Genomic DNA, 18923 nt, shown 5'->3' on the forward strand with positions numbered 1-18923 from the left:
CAATTTGTGAAATAGTATATTCAATTACGATTTATAAGTGTTATTTCATTCATAAAATACTTTCTTAATTGTTTTGTTTAAATGTGCATTGATCTTTTTATGTTTACTAAAAATAGCACTAACAGTTGCTATTTTTAAAAAAAATACTTTTCGAGCAAAGATAGAAAGCTATTGATAACAATCCATTTTGGTATCATCTAAGCTTTTACGGAGTTTCAACTTCTATTTCTGTTTCTAAACACCGTTATTGCTCAAGCTTTTATTTTGATAAAAGGAAAAAGTAATGTAGGTTGCTCAAAGTGAAACTATAATGGTAGACCCATCTAAATGCTTTTAGCAATAGATAAGCACAAGTCTCAGGATACAATGCAAAGTATTGTTAAAGGTAGATTATATAGCAAGTTATCTAACAACAAGAGCATAATGCAAAGTCTTATCTACTTACCATATGAGGTAAGTTTCTGAATTTCACAAGAACTAGAAAAAAGCCTTAAAAAATCAAGTTTTGTGTGAAAGGTACCACAAAATTGTTTTTCGTCGAAGCAGACACTTTGAGCATAAGAGTAAGTACATGATTTAAAATTGTATTCGACTATTTCTGTTTTTGCAAATTAGTTCTAAGACAACATTAACTTATTTCAATAATTTAAATTTAGAAAAGGATTTTTTGTTTTAATTAATGAACAAATGGTCATTAATGAATTTCTGGATAGTTTTTGTCTAGATAACAGAAGTATCAATCAACTGATTATTTTTGATAGACGTGTAAATTTTTGGTTAAAATATAGAGGCATTAAATCTCGTTGTTTAATAGCAATAAAGATGATTCAAAACGGGAACTTGTGTTATTTTTATGCCACCAATTTTCATTTGTTGGCGGGATGTAAAATGTTGTCTTGAATTTGAAAGGTTACCTCAAAGAAGCTTTTCATTCACATATTCTATATTAGAGACATTTATGAAATATTTTTTTTTGCAATATAAATTTTTTGTGACAACATTAAACAGTTCTAAGACAACATTAACTTATTTCAATAATTTAAATTTAGAAAAGGATTTTTTGTTTTAATTAATGAACAAATGGTCATTAATGAATTTCTGGATAGTTTTTGTCTAGATAACAGAAGTATCAATCAACTGATTATTTTTGATAGACGTGTAAATTTTTGGTTAAAATATAGAGGCATTAAATCTCGTTGTTTAATAGCAATAAAGATGATTCAAAACGGGAACTTGTGTTATTTTTATGCCACCAATTTTCATTTGTTGGCGGGATGTAAAATGTTGTCTTGAATTTGAAAGGTTACCTCAAAGAAGCTTTTCATTCACATATTCTATATTAGAGACATTTATGAAATATTTTTTTTTGCAATATAAATTTTTTGTGACGGCGTAAAAAAGCACACTTGTTGATGTATTGAGCTGTTCTAAATCTTATTTGAAAGATTCAAAAATTGGAGATTATTTTTAAAAAATTATAATTTAATTAATATGTCTATATAATTTTTTCAAGGAACTTGCTACTTTATAAGATATTTTATTCACAAAAAAAATAGCTTTTAATACAATAACAAAAATAAAACGTTTGTTTTTAAAGTTCACTGCTAAGTTGTTCACTTAATTTTAAAGATTGCTTTTGATCATTTTTTGAAACATTGCTTTTTATTATAATTGAGTGCCAAAAATTTTAATTTATGGTTAGCTATATTAACCACACTATAAATTAATTCGTGTTACAGAACGGGACTGAAAAAAATAATTTTAAAAAAAATTATAACGTGTGTTTTCTAATTTTAGCGCATATATTAGTGCATACATATATCTTTTTACTTTCAGTGCATTAATAGTGCATTTTCATAATAATTATTCTAATTTTTTATTTGAAGCTTTTTAACTTTGAACAAAAAAGGAAACAAAATACAAGTGTTTCAAATAATATTTAATGTATACATTCAACAAAATTTTAAATTTTAAAAAATTAAAGAACACAGAATATTTTTTTTCATTTAAATCTTTTTTGCTTTTTTTGATAGTGTGTTTCAAATAGTTTAAAAATGATTTAACTAAATTTTTTATCGAATTATAAAATAAATATATTTCTTTTTCCACATAGAAATGCAGAGGTATTTGGTATTTTTATTTACGTCGCACTAGAGCTGTGCAATGGGCTATTGAGAACTAGTAGGGAAACATGCCCGAGGATGATACAAAGACGTGCCATCACAATTTTGATCCTGTACTGAGGGGATGGCTCCCCGCTTTAATAGCTCGATGACCTCACGCGAAATAAAGCATTCTACGGTAGAATACAGTTTAATGAGGACTGATGTTTCACACCCTCGGTGCCTTCGCAGGCTGATCAAAATGATCCCCCACTCGCTTACTAACCACACCGAGTGATACTTGATTTCGATGATCTACTGGGAACCGTGTCTTATGATTAGCCCATTGTGAGGCTTATTGTTTTGATAAATTTTCTATAAGAAAAATTCACTTCACTTCCATTTCATTTTATTCTTTTTTAAATTTTTTAACTGTGGAAGTTTTTTTTTTCTTTTTATAGTTAAAACTAATTGCAATTTTGGTTAGAAATAAAAACATCTTGTTTCATCTAAACAAATTACAAAACATTCAAAATTTCGAAAAAGTTCAAAGTCCTAAGGTTTTAGCGAAGGGCTTATTCTCATCACAAATTCCGAAAAGAATAATAATAATAAAGAAACTAAAAAAAATTTTTGAAAGATATGAAAAGAAAAAACTTGTTTCCCCTTTATCACCCAATAATACACTGTAGTAGTAAAAATGAGAAGAAAAAAATTCTTTAAAGGTTTTCTATTCTATCAAACATATTTCATCTGCACCCTTTCCCCATAACGCGTCCCTTATCTGGCCTCTGCTTACCAATGAATACTTGCTCACAAAGGGAAAAAAATCAAGTAATCTAAGTAAGAAAAAAATTCTTACTAGAAAAAGTAAGTTCGCCCCTTTCCTTCAACGAGACCCCAAATATAGTGAATATTGTGTAGCTTGTAAAATAGAATTGTATACAGAAAGGGTATGCGTGATCGGAAAAAAAATCAGCTTCATAAAAGAATGGAACTAAAGGGCTGTAAATTTTATACTATGCAACAGCTACGCTTCCCTTGAATCAGGTTCATTTCTATGAAAGAAACTAAAACCTTTTCTGAATTGTGGTCTAAAAAGTTACAGTTCTAACAGGTTTTGTAGCGTCCTCTTACCAATAAAATTAGGCGGATTTTAGTAATACCAAAATTTACACAGATTTAGTAACTTATGAAAAGATTCACAAAAAATGAAATGAGTATAAATAAAGTCCATTTAAAGAATTTGAGATTCATAAAAAATGAATGAGAATAAATAAACTAAATTTAGATAATACGATCTTAAAGATTCATAAAAAATGAATGAGAATAAATAAACTACATTTAGAGAAAGCTGTTTTAAAAATTCATTAAAATAGAATGAGAGAAAAAAATATTTAATTAGAAAATCGCTAAGTCCAGGTTTTGTCTCGCATGTGATGCACAAAATTACTTATGAGTCAGTAAATCATCGATAATCAATTATTAATCAGTTTCATGAAGAAATGGAACTAAAGGGCTGTAATTTTATGTTTCCCTTGAACCAGGTTCTCCTATGAAAGAAATCATCTATGAAAGAAACTAAAATCTTTTTGAATTGTGGTCTAAAAAGTTGCAGTTCAAACAGGTTGTATAGCGTTCTCTTACCAACGAAAATAGGCGGATTTTGGTAATACCAAAATTTACACAGATTTAGCAACTTATAAAAAAATTCATAAAAAATGAATGGGTATAAATAAAGTTCATTTAGAGAATGTGATCTGAAAGATTCATAAAAAATGAACGAAAATGAATGAGAATAAATAATCTAAATTTAGAGAATATGATCTTAAGGATTCAAGAAAGAAAGTAAATGATAAATTTTATTAATTTAAGATAGAATTCTATAAGCTGCGTTTAAAAAATACGATCTTAAAGATTCGCAAGAATTAAATGAGAAAAATTAAACTAAACTTAGAGAAGGCAATCTTAAAAATTCATAAAAAAAAAGTGAATGAGAATAAATAAACGATACGAATTCCGCATCCAGCTTGCACTGACCACAGTGCTGACGTAAAATATCCTCAAAGGTAAATGGTAAGTCCCCTTGCTGTCAAGCTAATCATGGGAGATTATAGTGGTTTTCCTCACCATGTAACGCAAATGAGGGTTAGTTCCAGAATTCCATCCAATACTTGATCCAAGAGCTTTTTTGTCTTCTGGTTTGGGTTCAAAATTGCAGGGCTGTGTAGTTGAACAATGGTAGTCGTAAACACAAAAAATAAGGTCGGCTGTTTAATGACTGTTATAAAAAAAAAAAATTCTTAAATCGTATGCCTTTTTTTTTTTCATTTTTAGAAAAGTCATTTTATATATCCTGAAATTCAAGTACTTTATCTTGGCATTTAACTGAGTGGTTAAGGAAAATAATTTCCAAAACGAAGCTGACTATCTTTTTGTTGAATTTTCCTTATTGTTTTATGTTTTTATACAAATCATTCTACATAATTTAAATTTCATAAAATAAAACTTTACGAATTTCACAGTACAAAATCTTTTTTTAAAATCACCTGGATCATAAAAATTGATTTTCAAATTTCATTTTAATTGAAAGATAGATAAGACCAATTTCGTGATTTTATGGCATCAAAGTGCAAAAAAATTAAGATCTCAAATTGCATAATTGTACAGCTGGAATTTAAGAAGAAAATAAACTTAAAACATAGACTTACAGTTTTATAATAACCAGCGGGTGACCGAGCTCCGCTCGGCGAAAACAGGTATCGAAGCTAACTCGAAGATTTAAATATTCAATTGTGATTTATCAAAACAATACATGCCATAAGAAAATTTGTGAAACCATTGGTGAAAAGATAACCGGTTAAAGTGCACCATTGTAAACTATCTAAACAAAGTTTGGAAAGGGAACTATTCTATACAAAGGTAAAGTTTGAAAAGTCATAGGAAATAAAATGTAATTGATAACAAAAAATTATACAATTAAAGACACTGTTCACAACGAATTCGTAAATTTGCTTCCGTTCATCCGCTTCTTGAAAATTCTTGTCCAGGAAAAGGCGTCGATGAGAGAGGTATTGTCGAGCATAAAAGACGATGTAAACTCCGCAGGAAGACTCGTCATCTTGGTGGTTGTAAGCGTTGCGAGGTTTCACGATGCATCCTTTCAGCTTTTCATTCGTAACAACGGTATTCAAAACGTGTCGCAGTATTTTTCTCCAAACAGCATCGATGGGCAGCGGGTTGTCGACTGGATCGCAGACTAATAGTTGACGTTCTCTATTGCTTGCTTCGTAAATTCCTAGCATCCAGTGCTCGCCTCTATCCATTTGAGCTCTCTTGTGAATGGGAATGAGTAGCACGTCGAATCCTTGTTGAACGCCGTATAGATAGTTGGAAGCCTTGTTCTGGTCGCTGATATCGTTGAGAAGAGCCATTCCTTCATAAGCGCCATCCGCTATTGTAACGTAGAAGCGTGCGACAAATTCAGGGTGAAGTACGGCAACTTTGACGGTCGGGTAAGCTTGTTCGGCGTAATGGAGAAGCATTCTGACAATGACGGTATCTTCTAGTTGTCCATTTGCGGGTAGAATTGAGTTGATCACTTGTCGTTCCAAAATTCCGGCTCCTTCAAGAATTTCATGTAGAGGTGCGTTCTGCATGTTGAAAATGTAGCTTGAAATCTGACGAATGTTGAAATGTCGGACTTTGTTGACGGTGATTTTAACACAAAAGTTAAACTTTTCTCCACTTTGATAAATGTAAACTAATTTAATATATATACAGCGGCCTAGGCCAATAGGCCCATACGCCAAATACAGAACTGAATGGCGAACTAATAAAGTTGTAAACTAATGCGAACCTTACAATTAAATTATTAATTCCTTCGTATATTATTGGTTTAAATTGTCGAAAATTAATATTTCAATTGAAAGGTTCGCATTAGCATACATTTATAAGAGTGGAGAAAAGTATCTATAGCCATTATGGCGAACTAATAAAGTTTGAAAATATCCTATCTGTAACTCCGAACTGCTCGACCGTAGCGCTTCAAAACCGGCGCCAATCGATTCCTCGTGGCCAAAAACCCCAGACCCCCAAGTTTACCGGAGTTTATTAATTTTGGGGCGATTTTCGACTTGGCAACCATTCCTCGTATTATAGTATAAGATATGCATCCTTTCACTGTGTTTGCGTCTTTTATTTTAACAGGTTTAAAATGCCTCGTTCTGTGATTATACGGTCCTTTCACTGGCATTTAACCTAAGCGTTTACTCCAGATTTTTACACTCCTTTGCACACTACTACGTTTAAGCCGCCTATTTTTTTTTTTTTTTTTTTTTTTTTTTTTTTTTACTATTAATTTTTTTTTTATTAAGCTGTGAGAAAACGCGTCAGTTGAAATGAAATTCATTTGTAGATATTTTGATTCTCTCGTTTTTGAACATTTCGTACACAAGTTAACTAATTTATTTTTGCATTTTGGAGTGAATTTATTGTTTTCCGTCTGAAACTCAATGCACTAAAAATTTTAAAATTTTGTCCTCATTTCAGTCCAAAATTCATCAAACGGATAGAAAAAATTTTCATACCCTAATATTATTTATTTAAAGTTTTATTTCCCATAGATCAATGTTTATTTTTAAGAGTAACGCTAAGTCAAATATTTTTTATAAGATATTTCAAAACTTAAAAGATGCTGATTTTGCAAATGTGAGTAGTAATATTTGATGCATGTGAAATTAGGAAATATTTTGATCATATTTTATAATAATACAAATTTTTAATCGAAGTTGCTTTTCAATATTTGTTTTAATTTAATATTTTTCTAAGTCTCGCAGTGGACTGATCGTAAAGACACGGTTCCCAGTAGAACACCGAAGTCAAACATCACTGACTGCGATTGGGTGATAAATTACTGACCGCAAGTGGGTGGGTAGCCTGCGTAGGGACCGAGGGTGTGCGGTATCGGTCCTCGTTAAACTGTTCTACCGTAAAGTGCTCGACTTCGCTTGCAGGTCGTCGGACTATCGAAGCGGGAGTGTCATCCCCTCTGCAGAGGATCAAAATTGCGATGGCATGTCTTCGGATCATTCTCAGGGATGTTTCCCAGACCGTGCCAATAGCCCATTCTGCAACGTAAATAAAGTACCAATATTTTTCTAAAATATCCACCAAAAATTTCTGTAATTTAGTTGTTATAAAATGTTGCTCTTTTTATTATTCATAATAAGAGTGAGAAATGAATTTACCTGCTTTTAAAACACGAAATGATTCCTAAGTTGACATTGTTATCAAAACATTCAATATATAGATATTTTTTAAATTTTATTAAATAAAGAAGTTTTTTTTCGGTACCAAAACAGCTTTTGAAACTTAGTTTTTTTTTAAATTAAATATTTGCATTGTAACTTAACACATTGGGCCGGGATAGCCTGGTCGGTAGGGCACTATGCCCACGTCCGAGAGTTCGTGGGTTCGAACCCCGTCGTTAAATATGTCGAGTCGCAAAACGTCCTCCGTGTTCCCATAACAAATCAATACCTCTGGGGGTACTGGATTGGTTCGATCGTTCTCTGATTCAGGTCAAAATTATGATCTATGGATGAATGAATGATTGGATGTATGAATGGATCCGCCCTATAAACGGGTGTGACGCATGGTGTGGCAGAAGTCGAATTCTTGGCCATAGATGGCTCCACTGGAAAACAAGAACAATCGCACCCCCGTTGCCTAAACAGGTATACGTCAACCAATCAACACATTTTTTTTTATTTCCTTGGCTATTATTTTTCAATACATTTTCATCGATTAAAATAAAAGGGATGGATAGATACGATGATCCTTATGCATAAGATAACTTGGAAGTGGACCTTATAAAAATATTATAAAACAGGAATAATGATTCGCATGCATAAGATAACTTAGAAGCGAAACTTACAAAAATATTATAAAAGAGTAACTACGATTTTATGTATGAGATAACTTAAAAACGAACCTTATAAAAAAACTATAAAACGGGAGCGATGAGTTTTATGCATCAGATAACTTAAAAGCGAAACTTATAAAAGGATTATTAAATAGGAACAATGATTTTATGCTTGGAGATAACTTCGAAACAAAACCTATAAAAATACTATAAAATAAGAACGATGTTTTTATGTATGAGATAACTTGGAAGCGAATCTTATAAAAACGTTATAAAATAGGAAAATCATCAAAAAACTTTTCATAACTAAAAACATTTAATTTTCCAATAACAGCTCTTAATACATAATATCCTGTTCCTGTTACATTCAATTTTATCAATAAAAGTTTATTCTACTAATGTTATGTTAATAATAAGACAAAATTCCGATACTCGTTTCGCAAAACAATTTTACACTCCTATTATTATATAAAAAATTAATTTCTATAAATGAAATTTAAAAAAAAAAACATTGTAAAGAATCATAAAATAAGAAAGCATGCTTCTTGATTTTAAATTTTCCTTATAAAACTCTTTTAAAACGAAAGACATTCGTTTGAACTTTTTTTCAGTAACATTTAATAAGCATACAAAACTTGTACGAACTTCCTACAATCAATTTTTCAAAGAAAATTTAAAAAAGTGATGCTGTTTTAAAAAAAATTCATATTTGAGATATTATACTTTAATAATATCAGCATTTTTCTAATTTATTTTAATTCAAATTATAAAAAAATTTGATTTTTTCCAGCGTTTTTTGCTATAAGCATTTAAGAAAAATTTAAAAAAATGTAATTTAAAAATTACTTATTTTTTTACTTATTTTCATTTAAATAATATTTAAAATATTATTTTTAAATTGAACACAAAGTGTTTAGCTTTCTAAAGACAATTTAAAATAATTTATCGAAACATGCATATTCCAAATGACATGAAGTTATCTTTTACAGTTTTTGAGATATACCTACCGTTTTTAAAGTTGGAAAATAATTGAAAAACGAAACTGATCATCTGGAAACTGAACTAATTCTTTTATTGCGTTCAAGTTAAAATAAAAACAGAATTTTTTAATCATTTTAAAGTCAACTATCGGCCTTTTTTTTTATATGTATACTTAAAAATACGGATCTCTAACTTTTCAAGACCTGCCTGTAAAAATCTCAATGATTTTTCTATACAAAAACTATTCATTTTCCATCTAATAAAATCCTTGAGATGACATTAACTCAATAGGTCTCGTAAATATCCACATAGAGGTAAAAAAAAATCCATTAAGTAAACCTTATAAATCAGGAGGGGAATGGGGGCTATAAAATCGAAAGCAAAAACTGAAAGAAGGAAGAAAAAAATAAGGAATCCTTTATTTCTTTGAAGTCACCTCCTATTTCGTATCTCATGCAATCAAAATAGAGATAACATTCTTTCAGCCAATGAAATCTAGCCATTCAGATGAATGACAGTTTTGCGCGAACATGCCTTTTTTTATTGCGACAGCCAATCAGAAAGGATTAAAACAAGTATAAAAAGGATGAGATTTTATGGGAGAGGGGAGTAAGGTAGCTTTCCAAGCCTTTTAAAAGGGGAGCACAGCCTAGATAGTAGCAAATATACTCTTTAGCTAGTGTGTTTCTTCTTTCTAATAAAGGTATGACATCATTTACTTTATATTCTTTTAAATTAATATCTAACTATCTATATATATATAGAAAAATTATTAAAGATTAATATTAATATAATAAAATGATTTTATCTATACAAATGATAGTATTTTAACCCTTTCAGCCTTGATACATGCTCTGATCCATAAAAGGCATCACATCATTTATTCATATTCTTTTGTCATTTTAAAACAATTTTATTTGTATGAGTAAACAAAATAATAATAATGAAAGAATTGAATTCTTATGTTGTTATCAGTCTTTGACTGAGAAAATTATTTTTAACCTCTCAAAAATGATATAATCTTTTTAAACTGTTTAAAAACAAATTCTAGATAATGTGTTAAAGTGTTAGCTAAATTTTGTACATGTTTTGATTATTCATATCTGCCGAAAATATTATCGGTTTGAAAAGTTAAATTATTTAACGGAGATTAACTAAAAGAGTAGAAGTTTATTTCCTTAAATTTTAGATAGTCTTTAGAAAAATTAGGCACCCATTTTATAATTTTCCAGGTGGTAGGTACTCTGTATTTAGTGGGGTACACAAATGTATACTTCCGAGTTTATTGGGCATGTTTATCAAAAAAAAAAAAAAAAAAAAAAAAAAAAAAAAACAGCTTTGAAATAGGTTTTAATATGTACTAAATAATATTTGAAAGAAAAATAAACTAAATATCTATATTGTTCCATAATTTTTTGAAAAATTTCATCGGAAAATATTTTTACAGTATTATTGCTAGTATACTATAATGTAAGAACTTGTTTTTATGGACTTTGAATAGTTATGAAAACTTAAAATTTTCGCATTAGTTCATTTTCAAAAAATAATAATTTTTTAGATCATTTCCTACTATAAATGTTCTAATGATTTGTTTCCAAGCAGTAACGTTATTAAAAAAAAAATTTCCCACTTTCTTCAAGTTAATTGCCTACTGATAACTTTTTTTTAGTAATAATGATTTTTTTAGTTAATTACGTTTTTTTAGTTAATAACGATTTTAATGTATAGAGCTAATATTTTTTTAAAAATTAAAAATGCAGAGTATTAGATTCGTTTCTATATTAAGAAAAAAAAACCAACAATGTTTTAAAAAAAAATTTCATTGATAATTTTCCTAAAATTAATTTTCTTCCACTTCCTTTCCACTTGATAACTTTTTTTGGTTCATTTCTTATTAATAACAATATAAAAAATATCTAACAACGTTTTTGAATCCTTTGTTTTCTGAAAGATTACTTCAAAATTATTTTCTACTGATAATTTTTCTTCTAGTTCACCTCCCACTCATGACTTTATTTAAATCCTTTTTCATAAATAACATTAAAAATAGAAAAAAACATTTTTGGTTTAAATGTTTTAATCTATAAAGATCACATGTTTTTAAAATTAAAAGTGCATAATATTAGAATGGTTCATTTCGTTATTACGAAAACACTTTTTAAAAAAAATAAATTTATAAAGTTTACATCTTTTTCTTTAAATTAAAGATTCTTAATATTATTGTTATAGAATAAATATTTTGGTTAAAATTATATTAATTATATTCTCGAAAACATTTTTGTTTCCTTTCGATCTTTGTAAGCGTATAATCAAATTAGGAGTTAATAATAATTGAATTAAAAATTGATTATATAAATTCGATTGCATATAAATATCTAATTGAATTTTTACGTTACGTAAAAAAAATAATAAACTTGAGGACCAACCGCTTTATAAATCGTCTGCAATGATCAATCGCAGTTAATGTTTTAATAAATGAACGGAAAACATTTTGGAATTCAATTTAAATTTTAGACACTAAAAATTATTTTAGTATTTAATTTTTAATTATTAAAACGTAGCACTAAAGAAAGTGTTGAAATGCTGTATTTGTTTATTCAAATACATTCGGCATGTTTGCATCACGGCAATAAAACTAACTCAAAGGAAAAGACAATTTAATGGGGAAATTTCGTCAATAAGATTTTTCAAAGCTGCGTGAGAAGATACGCTTTTTCCGCCATCGAAAGTAGTTGTAACATAATTTCGAGTTAAAAATAAATTTTGTGATTTTTAACTTTTCATTCTTTATTTTAACAAACTAAAGCTAAACATATAAAGTAATGGAGATATTTCAGACGATTAATTTCAGTCACAAATTTGATAATTAAAACAAATTCTTGAAGTTAGCTTAACTGCAATGAGGCTCTTTCAAAGGAAAAGACTTATTTCGGTTAATTATAATTATTCCGTTAATGAGAGAAAGACTTTAAAATAGGATTATTGATTTTAAAGTAGCTTCGTTTTTACTATAGACATAATTATCACAAACTATGAAGACTTCATAAAATATTGTGTTTGTTGATTATAAAGGGATTTTTTTTAATAATGGGATATCTGCAAGTGACGTTGGGTGGGTATCTCGATCATGATTGGCTGTTGAAATGTGGCGTTTGTTTATGTTAGCAACTGTTCTCTCCATTCTATTTCCTCCACACGGGATTTTATAAGTAGTCTGCGCAGATTATTTAAAATGCGAACCAGTTGTGTGCATGCACCCAAATTCTATTTTAAACATACTTGAGATAAATTTATCATATATATTTGAGAATTGAATCTGTAGTGGTTGACAAGTTAATAAGACAAACCAATCAAATTCATAAATTTAAAAAAATTTTAGGCATATATTTTCAACCACTTTCCAATTTTTAATAAATTTTCTATGAAATGGCTCTTTCGTAAACTAGTTTACCGTCACAATGATTTGATCGTACTACCTATAAAAAGTGGTGTGGAGGCTTTCAGTTATGGGAGGCGTTGGCCAAGCCCGCCAAGTATCAATTCTCTAAATAGACACATTCTAAATTCTTTCAAAAAAATTCTTTTCAAAGATTTAAATTCTTCCACTATATATTTGCACAGAGACTTAACACGAAGACAGGCACGAAGCCATGTGAAACATAAACAAACTAATTAGGCATGGAAGTTTGTAGGTACACAAAATATATCAGAGTTACCAAAAAATACATTAAAAAAATAATAAATCTAACTAAAAAAAGTGGAGGAGAAAGAAGTATATTTCAACTAATTCGATGTGCGATACGGCCCTGTATTTGATTCACTTATCGTTAATTAACATTCAAACTAATGTTGGAAAACTTAGCTCAATTTTAATACGCTAATTCACTGAAAAAAATTAGCTGACGTCATAAATCACATGTGTGGGTTTGGGAGGTCTTCTTCTTCTTGAAGTGCAAATACCCAATTAAATGCATCTCAGTTGTTTCAGCTAAATATAAAAGGTTTTCTTAGAAATTAACTATTCATGGAATTAGAACATCCATGGAACACTCCTTGCACAACCACGTCATTAGACAAAACTATTTGCTTGGTATCCAATAACAATATGAATATTTTATTTTCAGATCGTCTTCAAGATTATTTTCTTTTCCCATCAAGATGAGCTTTATTTCTGTGTCTCCCCTGACACTGCTCTTGGGTGCAGCCATCATGGTTCTAGGTTCGATCATCCTCCTAGTCCGACTCCGAGCTGGAAAGAGCCCTAAAAAGGGCACGCCTCTAAAGACTCTACCGGGTCCCAAGGGCTTGCCCCTGTTAGGTAAGGCAACTCATTTGTATTTTATTTAAGAAAAATAAATACTAGATACTTCAGAAATAAGAATTGATTTCATTACTTTGAAGAAAATAAAAAGAATATGTATTAAAAGATTTAAAAAAAAAAGGATATTAAGCATAGAATATTTGATCACATAACAGAAATTAACCACATTACAAGACGTTCTGTAATCATTACACTTAGGGTACATTTTTATAATCTTAACCGAAAATGAAGGCAAAACTATGCACAAATTCACTACTTAAATCTCAAATTAATTTGACAAATGTAAACTGTGTACTTAATAATTTAATCATAATTTATCATAAATAAGCAATTTAATAATTAATAGATAAAAAATTAGAAATTTACTTGATTAATATTTTAATAAATAATTCAATGTAATTAATTTAGTTTACTAATTTAATAATTAATTAATTTAATGCAATAAATAATTAATGTAACCCAAAATAAATATTTAATACAATATAAATTAATCTAATCTTATAAAAATCTGACGAACCACTATGGAAGAAGGGATTAAAAACTCCAAAACCCGTTTGATTGCCGATGAATGAGTATTAACTATCTCAAAATAAAAAGTAGTCAGCACATATTTTAGAATGCTTGCCAAAAATAAAATCTTAACAAGAAAACATGAAGGACCGCGCACAAATGAATATTTCTGTGAGGAAAAAAAATCCATAAAAACCTGTGGAAATTTTAGAGATAATAGATGGACATAAAAAAAACAGTTTCATTGCCTGATCAAACTTGGAGGGGTTTCTAATCTCTTCTTAATTCCCTTCGACAATTTAAACGTAACACTAAAGTAAACGTACTTTATTAAAATCAATAATTTTATTCTAGGTTCTTCTCATGTTGTTGGTCGGTTCAAGAACCCATGGGACGCTTTTTCAGGTTGGCGAAAACAATTTGGTGACATTTATGGAATGACATTGGGTTCCCGTCGATGCGTCGTCATCAGTAACATGTCTCTCATTAAAGAAGTACTTGTCGCCAAAGGACAAGAATTCGCCAATCGTCCTGATTTTCTCAGATTCCATGCAATTTTTCGGGGTGACAGAAATTTGTGTAAGTTCACGGTACATGTTATGTACTTTTAGAATTCATTAATATTCCTATAAATATTATTTAAATATGTCATTTAGTAAAATGGTAATTTTTACAGTTTTATGATACTTTTTCTACTTAGCGTGTTTTAAAAATCGTTAAAAAAAATTAGAAAATAATAAAATATATAATTATTAAATCAAATTTGTAACCACGAAGTTAATCGCTATTTCCCTGAGTCATTTATGACCCTGAGTCATTTATGACTCAGGGGATAGAGCGTTCGCATTCCAATGAGGCGAACCGGGTTCGAATCCCAGTCGATACGAATTCCGCATCCGGATTGCACCGACCGCAGTGCTAACGCGAAATATCCTCAATGGTAGACGGATCATGGGTTCGAGTCCCCTTGCCGTCAGGCTAACCGTGGGAGGTTCTCGTGGTCTTCCTCTACATGTAACGCAAAAGCGGGTTAGCTCCATCAAAAAGTCCTACACGAAGGCAAATTTTTCCCAATACTCGATCCAGGAGTTCTTCTGGATTGGGTTCAAAATTACAAGGCTACGGAGTAGCATTAGTAGCCGTACATTAGTAGCCGATTAGTAGTACATTAGTAGCCGTAAACCCATAAAATTGGGTCTGCTGTTCAACGACGGTTATAAAATAATATAGTCATTAAAAATAAAAATATTCTTTCATTTAAAATTAGTTTTTTTTTTCTTTAAATCCTGAAATCGCTTATGTGTCAAAAACTTTTACTTAAAACTCTCTAAAAGTTGACATTATGAATATTCTTTGATCATTAGCATAACTAGTAACACTCTTTATTTAAGAAAACAAATTATCTTAAATAATGCAAACAATATCAGCCGGTAAGTAACTAGGTTTACATGAAATAATATTTCAACAATGAAATTCTTTTAGTTGGCTGCAATTTAAGAAATGTATCAAAATTTAACAAATATTTCCCGACCAAAAGAGTAGAATCATAAATTAGCAAATTCAGTTTTGCCAAAATATTAATAGTCAGTAAAGTTGAACCTTTTCTCTCCTCGATTATTCTATGAGAAAATGAATCTTGCCCAGAAAGCATGTAACCTTACGACAACCTTGCGTATGAATTTTCTTTTTATTGTCAAGAAAATGTTTGTACTAAAAACTTTTTTCAGTGAAAGAAAAATATTGCAGTTTCAAACTTTTCATTCTAAAAACGATAAAAAAAAAAACTTTTTTTAAAGCTTTTTTAAAAAGTACTGTCACTTAGGTCCATAAAGACGTTTAAGCTGACGTTACACTAGTGATAGCATCAAATTACATTGTCCATTAAAATTTCATGACAAGGTGAATTTTAGCTGAGCATACAAGACTGTGCGAAAACAAACCCTATAATTACCTAGATTTAAGATTATTTTCCCCTAGAGACGAGCTTTATTAAAGGATTTTTCCACGTTTGATAACCCGAAGTCAACCTCGATTTAAGGTTTTTATATAGGAGGTTATTTTCCAAGGTTTTGGATCAGAGTTCTGTGCATAGAATAGAGCAGATTGTCACAGATCTCGTTTTAAGGTTAAAAGGCTTACGCGTAAATCGCATAAAAAACCTTTTTAGGTTTACATTAAAAGGTTTATGCTGGGTTAAAATAAACCTTATTTTGCTATTTGGGATGGTAATGTAACCCTAAGGGACCACTTAAGTCAAGGTTTTGAGCACATTTCCATTGAACGATATTATGGTCTAACAGTGTGTTATAAAAGAACTACTTTCATCACAATATTGAACCCGTTACTTTCTCCTTCTAGCAATTGCATTATGTGACTGGTCTGATAAACAGAAAACTCGACGGGAGATGGCATTCCCTTTTATGCATCCCAGAGTTGCAACGCTTGATGGAAACCGCATGAACAACATCATCATGTACGAGCTTCAGGAACTCGTGTCAGCTCTATCTAAAGTACAGAATCAAAAACTATCAGCTAGGTCTTATCTCCTCTTCACCACGGCTAATATCTTCTACCAGTACATCTGCAGCAAACGCTTCAGCGATCAGGACACCAACTTCTTGAAACTCATTCAGATCTACGACCTGGTCTTCCGCGAACTCTTCAAAGGCTTTGCCATTGACTTCATGCCCTGGCTCAAAGTGTTCAACAGCTCTCGTCTCCAAGAACTGAAAGACCTGGCTCAAAACGTCTCAAATGTCACAGAAGTTGTCGTCAAGGAACACGAGGTAAACATCGACCACAACAAGCCTAGGGATTTGGTTGACATTTATTTGAGCTATTTAAAAGACAACGAAGGAAAGAGTGAATCATCTTTGACGTACGAAGATGTTGAAGTAATCATAGAAGATCTGATTGGTGGACACTCTGTCTTGGGTAATTTGTGGCTGTGGGGATTGTATTTGCTAGCCTCCAACCCAAAAGTAAGAGCCAACATTAGAGAAGAAGTCACCAGAGTAACTGGTAATATGAGAGCTCCAAGCATGGAAGACAGGAAGAACATGCCCTACACGGAGGCAACTACCTTTGAACTTTTGAGAGTTATAGCTTCTCCAATTATACCTCATGTGGCAACAACAGATACCGATATTAACGGTAAGTTTTCAATGGACTCTTCTTTTTTCTTAAAAAAGAATTATTTTTTAGATGTTTGTAAATCTTAATTACAATATTCACTAGTTCTTTCTTAAACAGAATTTAGATATCTTATACTAAATACTTTCAATTTCTTTTTTATTCAGGATACCATGTTGCAAAAGACACAATGGTTATGTTCAACACATATGACATGAACATGGATCCTCAATTATGGAGTGAACCTAGACAATTCAAACCAGAAAGGTAAGAACAATTATCAAATAATTTATCTCTAAATTATGATTATTAGACAAGACATATTATTTTTGAAAATCGTAAGATCTTCTAATCATAAGTGATAAAATGTATAAAAAGATAGATGAAATATATTTAAAAGATCTGTTATCTTTTTCTAAGAGAAAATTCGATTATTTTTAATTTAAATCTCACCATATATGCAATGAATAAGTATGTTCGTATTATTTTTCCAATTATTACAAATTTTCCCTTTAATTATAAATTATTCTGATCCTTTCATATTTAGTCATTTTTAGATAAATAAATGAAAAATTAACGAAATCGTTAAATTTTTTTATTGTTTTTAATAAATGCATTTTTAATAAAAAGCAATTTTAGGTGTGCAAAAATTCTTCGAACAAAAAAGCATTTAAAAAATTTTTTGAAAAACAATAATTTTAGTCAAATATCAAGAGTAGTTGCTTTATCTTAATCGATCGAGGATGCTACTTACTTGCAATACGATTAAGAATAAATAAAATTAAAAACAGTCATTGTAAAGTTTTTTGGAGTAGGAATTTAATCATTTGGCACATTCAAAGATTTAATTAATCACTTTTAAATATTTTGATCGGTCTTCAGGTTTTGAATATCGACCAAACAGTGTGATTCTACATATCACTAAAAATATATGAATTGCCCCTTTTTAAATATACTATTTCAATGAAATTAGTAACATAAAGATATTTTTAGATAATAAAATATTTAACTGCAACATTTTGCAAGTCTTTAAAAATTCTACTTTTTAGACATTTTGTATTAAAAAATGTGGGTGCAAAGATTAACTAGACTTTAATCGTAGGATTACAACATGAAGAGTAGGATTTTTTTGTTTGTATCCTTATGATTTCGATAACTAATAGAGATTGATTAACTATTCAATTTAATGTTGCATCAATATAGTGCTACGTCATTCATTGGTATGTTCTTTCTCCTCCAGGTTTATTACTAGCTCTGGAAACGTATCGAAACCTGATTATTTCATCCCCTTCGGGACAGGCAAGAGAACGTGCCTTGGTGATGGCCTAGTCAAGTCCACCCTCTTCCTCGGCCTGTCCACTCTGATTCAAAACTTCGACATCACACTCCCGGAGGGCTTTCCAGAAGCTAATTTGTACGAAATACCTGCAATTGTTGTACCAAACAGCGATATTTTTGTTGTCTTTAGGCAACTGACACAACAGGAGACAGATCACATGACAGCGATTAGCATAGCATAGAATAAGGAAGCACTTGCGCAACTCAACTCAACAACAAAAAGGATCGCTTAAGTGCCTTAGACTTGTTGAACTTATTCCTATTCATCCTACTTGACCAGTATTTGTAGTCCTTTTCATATTATTTTTTCGTCCTCAGTGAGAACGGGATCAGGATTGTTAATCTAAGCTCAACTCTACTGACGTATTCAAACATAAAATTCTATTTCTTTTTAATCCAAAATTCATATTTTATATCAATATTATTAAATCAAAATAATAATAATAATAAAATGTATATTATAAAAAATTGAAAATTCTAAATATATATTTCAGAAAATTGAAGACTCGAAATATATGTTTCCATAATATTGAAAATTCTAAATATATATTTTCAGAAAATTGAATGTTCTAATTATGTTTCCATAATATTGTAAATTCTAAATATATATTTT

At 30.0% G+C, this 18923-nt stretch overlaps 1 protein-coding gene across 2 annotated transcripts; it reads left to right on the forward strand.

Annotated features, from left to right (window-relative positions):
- Positions 1 to 439: 439 nt before the first annotated feature.
- Positions 440 to 18532, forward strand: LOC107454257 (cytochrome P450 307a1). 2 transcript variants are annotated; one of them, XM_016071383.4, is made up of 6 exons: positions 440 to 563; positions 13134 to 13327; positions 14195 to 14419; positions 16199 to 16993; positions 17140 to 17239; positions 18213 to 18532. In XM_016071383.4, exons 2-6 carry the CDS (start codon positions 13168 to 13170, stop codon positions 18490 to 18492), a joined length of 1560 nt encoding a protein of 519 aa, XP_015926869.2. In that variant the 5' UTR covers positions 440 to 563; positions 13134 to 13167; the 3' UTR covers positions 18493 to 18532. The 2 variants fall into 2 exon arrangements, with proteins under 2 accessions (XP_015926869.2, XP_015926868.2); XM_016071382.4 differs by lacking the exon at positions 440 to 563 and adding an exon at positions 9575 to 9712.
- Positions 18533 to 18923: the final 391 nt, after the last annotated feature.

Source organism: Parasteatoda tepidariorum, chromosome 7 (genome assembly GCF_982258835.1).
Source record: "Parasteatoda tepidariorum strain Cologne lab strain chromosome 7, Ptep-v5.0, whole genome shotgun sequence".
NCBI classification, from domain to species: Eukaryota; Metazoa; Arthropoda; class Arachnida; order Araneae; family Theridiidae; genus Parasteatoda; species Parasteatoda tepidariorum.

Bases quoted from the DNA above. Each gene is read 5' to 3' on its own strand.
- LOC107454257 (XM_016071383.4), top strand. From the start codon at position 13,168: ATGAGCTTTATTTCTGTGTCTCCCCTGACACTGCTCTTGGGTGCAGCC. The intron at 14,420-16,198 runs GTAAGTTCACGG...TTCTCCTTCTAG, and splicing joins TCGGGGTGACAGAAATTTGT to CAATTGCATTATGTGACTGG. The intron at 17,240-18,212 runs GTAAGAACAATT...TTTCTCCTCCAG, and splicing joins AGACAATTCAAACCAGAAAG to GTTTATTACTAGCTCTGGAA.